General features: G+C 46.6%; 1 protein-coding gene across 2 annotated transcripts; it reads left to right on the top strand.

Annotated features, from left to right (window-relative positions):
* Window positions 1-1,881: 1,881 nt before the first annotated feature.
* LOC123404642 (titin) lies at window positions 1,882-7,552 on the top strand. Of its 2 annotated transcripts, none has more exons than XM_045098579.1 (4): window positions 1,882-5,041; window positions 5,554-5,750; window positions 5,854-5,971; window positions 7,325-7,552. In XM_045098579.1, the coding sequence occupies exons 1-4, from the start codon at window positions 1,952-1,954 to the stop codon at window positions 7,334-7,336; spliced, it is 3,417 nt and encodes a 1,138-aa protein (XP_044954514.1). In that variant the 5' UTR covers window positions 1,882-1,951; the 3' UTR covers window positions 7,337-7,552. The 2 variants fall into 2 exon arrangements, with proteins under 2 accessions (XP_044954514.1, XP_044954515.1); XM_045098580.1 differs by having other exon boundaries at window positions 1,884-5,041; window positions 7,328-7,552.
* Window positions 7,553-8,519: the final 967 nt, after the last annotated feature.

Below are 8,519 nucleotides of genomic sequence, written 5' to 3'. Positions count from 1 at the left end.
CGGAGGCGATCAAATCTTGTGGGGAACGTGTGCAAAACTCTTCAGAGTACCCAACCTAATCGATTAGCCGTGTCCACGGTCATGGACAACTTGAGCCGAAGGCATTGAATTTCCCCTGAACTCTCGACACAACTTAATAATGATATGGGTGTTAACAACTATTCGGGTACGAGAACTGGTTGGCGGAACCATCTCGTTAACAACAAACTATGTAGTAATATTTTGCTTTCAACCCCTTTTGTTGTAGGATAAAACTGGCTTTATGCAAAACTTAGCTCCACCGGCCAAATATGCATGAAGAGATAGTTGATTATTATTTTACTCCCTCTCTTTGATGATTTGCCGGCATATTCATTATGCTGACCTACACGGCTGCAACGTATCATGTTGCAGAGTACTTTTCCGACCAGGAGTGAGGCTACGATCTACGCTCAGCGACATGCCCTTGGAGTCGGATGGACTCGTCTACCTGATGCTTCCGCTTAGTCTTCGTTAGATAATCTCATGAGTTGGCCTTCAGCCACTTTATTGTAATCCTTTATTGTAATAAAGTACTATTTATGAGATTTCGATTAATAAAGCTGTGTGATTGCACTCTTGAATATATACATTATGTACTATGTGTGTACCAGCATGATCTTGGGATGGTACAGAAACACCAGAGGCTTGACTCGTCTTGAGTCGGGTCGCTACAGCACTGAATTAATAAGTTAGTCCCAGAAAGTAAATAAAAGGCATGCAAAACATCCAAAGTTTGTCAAGATAATAGCATGAAACCATAAAAAATTATAGATACGTTGGAGACGTATCAATGACAGAATGTCACGCGATGTAATGAAGTCCTTGTAGCTTGCTACGACTCGTTTACACATGCTGATGACCGACACATGCATTGTTGAGTTATATATGTTTGTTCCTGTATGGTTGTTCCACTAGGTGTATAAATAGTCACGTCGACCCGGGTTTTTTGACGTATGATTTCTAGCGACATATTCATATACGTGAGCCGAAAGACGTAAACAGTCCCAACCAAGATAAGGTGACAGTTGTGGAAATTATCGTGCGTGAGGACGCAAAGTGATATGATGTGTTACATGCTAAAATTATATGACTTAGGATCGGGATCCCGACAGCTTAAATCACTGGGATTGGAAGTCACTATATATCTTGTTTCTACAATCCACTGAAGCATAGACACTCCCCTAAACTAACATGCAAGGATGAGTGTGCGAACCAACATGTGGTTGGATGGTTACATGACAGTGATATCCTCATCCCATCAGAGATCAAGACCCGATGCTCGCAATTTTCTTGGATTTATTTCAGGATATCCGGTGATGCACATTTAATGGTAGGAGACGTTCTTGTCGACGACGAGACGTCTACGATGACTTTGTAAATCTCAAGATGATATATTAGCTCAATCTTTCAGAGATGCTCATAGAGATAGGATGTGTGTATGCGTTCATAAGATGAATGTATGCGTGTTTAGATGAACGATTACGTGTATTGTACTATGTTAAAAAACATGCAGGATGAGTGTTGTATCTATACTTGGGCATGGGCAGCCCGACCCGACCTGACCCAAAAATTCCGAACTGGGCCGGGCCTATTTGTCCCATCGGACCGAGCTTGAGCCAAAAAGTTGAACCCGATGATCAGTTCGGGCCGGGCTTGAGTCTATGAAAAAAATAAAATTATGTCACGCATAGGCTAGGCATATCGGGTTTTTTTTGGTTCGGCCCAGGCTTGGGCCTAAAATTTAGTTCCGATGCCTGGGTTTTTAGCGTCAGGCTTTTTTTGCCCGGCCTGGCCCGGCCCGAGTAATGCTAGGTATAGTTGTGCCCATCCACCCAACCCACCTAAAAAAAGAGCGTAGGATTTGGGTAGAGAAAAATTCGCCCATTCCGAGCGAGAGTGGGGAGGGGAAAGGTCCAATCCCGCATCACCAATGTCCACGGCGGAGGCGGCGGAGAGTGTGGCGACGCGGCAGAAGAAGAAGAAGAAGCCGAAGCTGAAGCACGTGGAGGTGGGGGTGGCTCGGTCGCAGTCTCCCCATGCCTCCGAATCCCTGCCTGCTGCCCCGTTCCTTCAAACCCCAACCCAATCCCCGGCTCCCGGAACCCCAATCCCGCAAGAGGCGGGGGCGGCGGCGACCAAGGAGAGGAAGATCCGTAAGGAGCAGAAGGCGGCCTCACCGCTTCTTCCCCCAAAACCTAATTTGGAAGAGGGGGAGGAGGGGGCCGGGATGGCGACGACGAAGAAGAAGCAGCAGAGGAGGAAGGAGATTATGCCGTCATCTCCTTGTGCCTCCGCCGCTAAAGCCCCGATCTTGGAGCCGGAGGGGAAGGTGACAAAGAAAAAACGGAAGAGGAGGATGGAGCAGGAGCAGGAGCAGGAGCCATGGGGCAAATCGCCGTTGCCACTTCACTCCGGTCATGCCTGTAACCCATGCCTTCGCTCCCCCGCTCCCGAAATCCTAACGTTGACAGAGGCGGTGGCGATGATAAGGGAGAGGAACAGGCCTAGTAAAGAGCACAGGTTGGATGTGTTGCCTTTTGCCCAAAATCCTACCTTTGAGGAGGAGCGAGGGAAGAAGAAGAAGAAGGAGCACAAGCGTGTGGAGCAGAGGTTTCTATCTCCTTCTACATCTGTTGCTGCTGAGGCCCCAATTCGGGAGCAGGAGATGAAGATTATCAAGAAACAACCATCCGACCAATCCCAGGAGCCATCAGGCAACTCGCCATTGCCACTTCACCTCGGCCATGCCTGTAACCCTCTACCAGCTGCCCCACTCCTTCAGCCCCCGGCGCCCGAAATCCTAACGTTGACAGAGGCGGCGGCGATGATAAGGGAGATGAACAGGCCTAGTAAAGAGCACAAGGTGGAGGCGCTTCCTTTTGCCCCAAATCCTACCTTTGAGGAGGAGCGAGGGAAGAAGAAGAAGCACAAGCGTGTGGAGCAGAGGTTTCTATCTCCTTCTACAGCTGTTGCTGCTGAGGCCCCAATTCGGGAGCAGGAGATGAAGATGATCAAGAAACAATCATCCGACCAATCCCAGGAGCCATCAGGCAACTCGCCGTTGCCACTTCACCTCGGCCATGCCTGTAACCCTCTACCAGCTGCCCCACGCCTTCAGCCCCCGGCGCCCGAAATCCTAACGTTGGCAGAGGCTGCGGGGATGATAAGGGAGAAGAACATGCCTAGTAAAGAGCTCAAGTTGGATGTGTTGCCTTTTGCCCCAAATCCTACCTTTGAGGAGGAGCGAGGGAAGAAGAAGAAGAAGGAGCACAAGCGCTTGGAGCAGAGGTTTCTATCTCCTTCTACATATGTTGCTGCTGAGGCCCCAATTCGGGAGCAGGAGATGAAGATGATCAAGAAACAACCATCTGACCAATCCCAGGAGCCATCAGGCAACTCGCCATTGCCATTTCACCTCGGCCATGCCTGTAACCCTCTACCAGCTGCCCCACTCCTTCAGCCCCCGGCGCCCGAAATCCTAACGTTGGCAGAGGCCGCGGCGATGATAAGGGAGAGGAACAGGCCTAGTAAAGAGCACAAGTTGGATGTGTTGCCTTTTGCCCAAAATCCTACATTTGAGGAGGAGCATGGGGAGGAGGCCATGATGGCGAAGAAGAAGAAAAAGTGCAAGTGCGTGCAGCAGACATTTGTTGCTGCTGAAACTCCAATTCAGGAGCAGGAGGTGAAGGTGACCAAGAAACGGAAGCAGAGGAGGGGGCTGGAACCATCCAGCAACTTGCCGTTGCCACTTCACCCCAGCCATGTCTCCGTGCCCAAACTCGCTGCCCCATTCCTTCAGTCACCTGCTCCCGAAATTATAACGTTGGGAGAGGCGGGGGCGGCGGTGAAGATAGGGAAGAGAAAGATGCGTAAGGAGCAGAAGGTGGCTGCACTGTCTTTTGCCCAAAATCCCACCTTGGAGGAAAAGCAGGGGGAGGAGGCCATGACCGCGACGATTAAAAAGGAGCGCAAGCGTGTGGAGCAGATACTGTCATCTCCTACATCCGTTGTTGCTGAAACTCCAGTTCAGGAGCAGGAGGTGAAGGTGACCAAGAAACAGAAGCAGAGGAGGGCAACATTGCCACTTGACCCTTGCCAGAGTCGCTGTGTTCAATCACAAGGAGCCAAAACTCCACTAGAAGAAGAGGGAGAGAATGATGGCTGCAAGGGTATTAAAAAAAGCAACGGCAAGAAACCCCGTGTACGTGTCCTCAGCAAGCGTGAGCTTATCCAGGAGGCAAGAAAGCAGCCAAAGTTGCTGCCCGAAGGCTTTGTGCCCTTCAGCAATTTTGTTGCCAGTTGCACGGAGCAGAACGCTGACCGACCACCTTACAGTGCATTCTTCGACCAGTTCCGCTATAACCCTGTCTGCGAAGATCGCAGACCCCCACTTCCCAGAACCCCTGATCGTGTGGCCAGGTTGCCACCTCGGGGTTACTCATCATTTGAGTCATCTCAGCTTGCTGCAAATGAGGCTTCCAGGCCTGACACCACTCTCGCGTCCAAGACAAAGCAGCAAGATTCAGGTTCAGGATCACAAGAGAAAGTTAGTGTAGAAGTAAAGGAAAACCCTGAAAACAAGACGAGGGAGAAGAAGCAAAGGAAACTATCTGGCAAGTCACGATTGCCATTTGACCCCAGCCAGACTTGCTGTGTTCAGCTACAAGGAACCAAAGCTCTACCAGAAGAGGACCAAGAGACCTCCAAGGCTTTCAAGGCTAACAATTCTGTGGAGTCCAAGTCAAAGAAGGAAGATTCAGCTTCAGGCTCCACCTCGGGCTCACAGAAGAAACAAATTGTAAAAGAAAAGACAACCCCTGAGAAGAAGACGAGGATCAGCAAACGACGACCAGTGTTTACCGCTGCTGAGAAGCGCTCAGACAAATACCGGCGCGTTCCCTTGGACCAGCTGGTATCACCGCCACGCTCTCCTCATAATCTCTTGCAGGAGAAGTACGCTTCTGACCCGTGGAAGGTTATTCTCATCTGCGTGTTCCTCAACTTAACACAGGGTATACAGGTAAGCTCCTAGATTGTTTGATTAAATTGTCTTCCCCCGTGAACTTTTGGAAACAAAACCATTGAACTGAATTCCTGCCAACTAATTTGACTGATGAGAGTTCTGATGGCTATGAAAGCAAAATAAACTCGCATGTGTTTCTGTGAAATTGATGAATAATCTTAGTGATCGCTCTTCCCCACTTATTTCATATATAAAAATGGCCAATCATGCTGTTTGTCGCGATTTGTAAGTCCAGAAGATGACCAAATTGCATTTTATAGTTTATATATACAAGGGGAACTGTTGTTTCGTGTTGATGGTTCTTGGGAGAACCATATTGCTGCACAGGCAAATTTACCAGTTACATTTTGTATGTTCTTATTTATTTATCGTGCTTGTCTTGTGTTGTGTAAGTGTAGTGCTGAACTTAGATTAGTATCCCATTTTTCTTAAGAAATAGTTCCCTGCCCGTCAATACCATTTATCAAGTTTAAATACAAGAATCCAATCCCCTCTGTTAACTAATGTAGGTCAAGAGGATGTTGGAGGGCTTCTTTGAACGCTATCCTGACCCTTTGTCTGCAATTAACGCTGATCCTGACAAGATGGCGGAGTATCTAGCGCCTCTAGGGTTGAACAATGTGAGGACACGCAATATCAAGAAATTGTCCAAGCAGTATGTTGGAAATGAATGGACCCATGTTACGCAGCTTTGTGGCGTCGGCAAGTGAGTGCTGCCCTCTCAATGCTTTTGTTGGATGTATGGAGTATTTGTACAATGATGTTTCTTTTTCAGTCCGATTAGTAACTATAAGTTATTCTTACTGCAGGTATGCAGCTGATGCTTATGCAATATTTTGTGCGGGTAGGGCGAGGGAGGTGGTACCTGATGATCACAAGTTAGTTGATTACTGGAATTATGTCTGCTTTGAGTTGCCCATGGCACAGGTAGTATTCTCGACACATAAATTTTAACGAATTGCTCCGAGCTTACATTTTACAGTTTCATGGCTTTGTGAGATGCTAATCATGAGCTGAAAATGCTCATGGGCTTCTCTGAACGTCTCCACATACGTACTAGCACTGGGTGCTCCACCTTGCTGTTCACGGCCAAACAACAGTTCAAATCCATGAAATGCACCCAAGGCCTGTCATTTGATTTTTGAAGATCTGCAACAATTTTAAAGTAGCGTCGTTGAAAACTATTTGTTTGTTCTCCATAAATATTTACGGCTACGAGGCTGTCAAACAAGTAACTCCATCTGTGAGAACGGTGAGGGCATCTAGCTAGCGGTAGTATCATCTATAGTGGTAGGTGAGAGGGCAGGGTTGGTGCAGTGGGTTAAGATCGAAACCTCCAGCATGCACAGAACTGAATACATGATGGGGCTTTGAGGCTTTACTGATCTGGAGGGCATAATCTTCACAGGATTCGAGTATACGACCCTATTTAAAGATAATTATTATGTTGTAGGGGGGTTGTTTTGTTGTGAATTCGTAAAGGCTTCAGGTAGCACCGGTGCACCGAAGCAATTCCCATAGAACAAAGTAAAATGCACAAATTGAGTTTCATTCCCTGTTCCTGGATAGTCATCCTAGGTAGGATTTTGTGTCCATTTGCATCATTGCTGTAAACAGCATACTCTGTGGTCATGTGTGTTGCATGCTAATTTGAGTTTTGTACTGGTATATGACCCTGGTCATTTGAGGGTCCGCTTGGTTCGGCTTTTACAGCCAGCTTCTGCTTTCCAATAGCAGAATCCCAACCAAATGTTTTTCCAGCTTCCCATAATCTGCAAACACAGCGACTTTGGGTACTGTAATTTTTGCAGCACCCGGAACCCAGCTTCCATCTCAGTGCCACTCAGTAAGTCATACCGGTTGGATTTCTTTTTCCTACCGGGCGTAGCCATCGTCTCTTGCCCTGAATCGAGTTCTCGCACGAAGAGGCTGCCCTCCTCCCGGAGGCACATGCCCACTCGGTGGTAGCTCCCTCCCTCTCATGTCATGCTTCTGTTATGTTATTTTTCCTTTTTCTGTCTGTAACTTTCTTTGGACAGCATGTTTTTTGTTTCGAATCAAGGACCGAAGCTCCCGATTTCATTTCATTCAACAGATCCCTCGGTAACAAAAGGTTGAGCGGAAATTAACATACATAAACCAGCGCCCAACGGTTACCCCATACGATTGAGATTGTTAGTTTGAATTATATGTACATGAATGCTATATTTTCGTGCTGAATAGTACAGCATCAGCATGGTTACTTGACATGCATGACTGAATCCTGTTTCTCGTTCCTAGCAGATGGATTAGTTCAGTTCCAGTATATGTTGAGTGAAGTGCAAGGGGAAGCAGCTGTGGATGGCGGCGCCATGCAGTCCTGGATGGGATAATTTTACAGTGCAACTGGGGTTGGTTTTGTGTGGTTCATGTACCTTGGATACTTTGCTCCCTTAGATTAGTGTTAAGCTTGAGATGATATTACCTGACAAAAGACAGTTGATGGATGCAACGAGTTATGTTTGCAGTTGTCTTTTTTTTCTTTTTTTTTTTCTTTGTATATATGCTCGTTGCCATCGGTTCAAAGGTTCCTCCCCCTCCCCCACACCCACAAAAAAATCCAGGGAACTTACCTACTCCCTGCGTTTCATAAGAGCGTTTTGCAAACTATATTACGGGAGTATATATATAGTCGGTTCGGTCCCTTAGAGGAGCATGACGGTCCATATGTAAAAACACCTAGCTTTCGACCAAAAAAAAATTCAAAACAAGTACTAAAAAAAATCTAATGCGTGAGGTAGACAATTTGGAGCCGACCAAAATCAAAACAAATACTAAAAAAAATCTGATGCGTGAGGTAGACAATTTGAAAAAAAATCTGATGCGTGAGGTAGACAATTTGATGCGTGAGGTCCGTCTAAATTTCTCATCTTATTTGGACATCCATTCTAAATTTCTCATCTTATTTGGACATCTGAGCAGCTTTCAGCAAAAAAGACAAAATCTTGGTCTGTGAAAAAGGTTGACTTTTTCTCATCTTATTTGGACATCTAAGCAGCTCTCAGCAAAAAAACAAAATCTTGGTCTGTGAAAAAGGTTGACTGCGCATGAATTTTCTGACCTGATTTGTCTTTTTTGCTGAGAGCTGTTTAGAACTTCAAAAAAGATGAAATTTGGATTGAACCTCACGCATCGAATTGTCCACCACACAATTTTTTTTGGAATTTTTTGATTTTTTTTGGTATTTTTTTTGATTTTTTTCGCGAGCGGGAGCATCTGAGCCCGTGCTCAGAAGAGGATTTTTGTTAGACCATCGCCTTCTGGAGATGTAAAATACAACACTTTGTGATGCAAATTTGCATCACGAGATACATTTGCTGTAAAACCGCGGTCGTCCACGAAACCACCAACCGCGCGTTCATTTTTCTTCCTCCTCGCGCCCGCCCGCCTGAGCACCAGCCGTCGGAAATTGACGCCGCCATCGCCTAAATCATCG

Source organism: Hordeum vulgare, chromosome 6H (genome assembly GCF_904849725.1).
Source record: "Hordeum vulgare subsp. vulgare chromosome 6H, MorexV3_pseudomolecules_assembly, whole genome shotgun sequence".
NCBI classification, from domain to species: Eukaryota; Viridiplantae; Streptophyta; class Magnoliopsida; order Poales; family Poaceae; genus Hordeum; species Hordeum vulgare.
The sequence above is the reverse complement of the archived record's forward strand: the minus strand, read 5'-3'. Positions and strand labels throughout refer to the sequence as shown.

What these genes read in the sequence shown, in the direction of transcription:
- LOC123404642 (XM_045098579.1), top strand. Translation starts at nt 1,952, where the DNA reads ATGTCCACGGCGGAGGCGGCGGAGAGTGTGGCGACGCGGCAGAAGAAG. An exon ending in ACTTAACACAGGGTATACAG is followed by an intron (nt 5,042 to 5,553) that starts GTAAGCTCCTAG and finishes TAACTAATGTAG; the next exon opens with GTCAAGAGGATGTTGGAGGG. An exon ending in CAGCTTTGTGGCGTCGGCAA is followed by an intron (nt 5,751 to 5,853) that starts GTGAGTGCTGCC and finishes TTCTTACTGCAG; the next exon opens with GTATGCAGCTGATGCTTATG.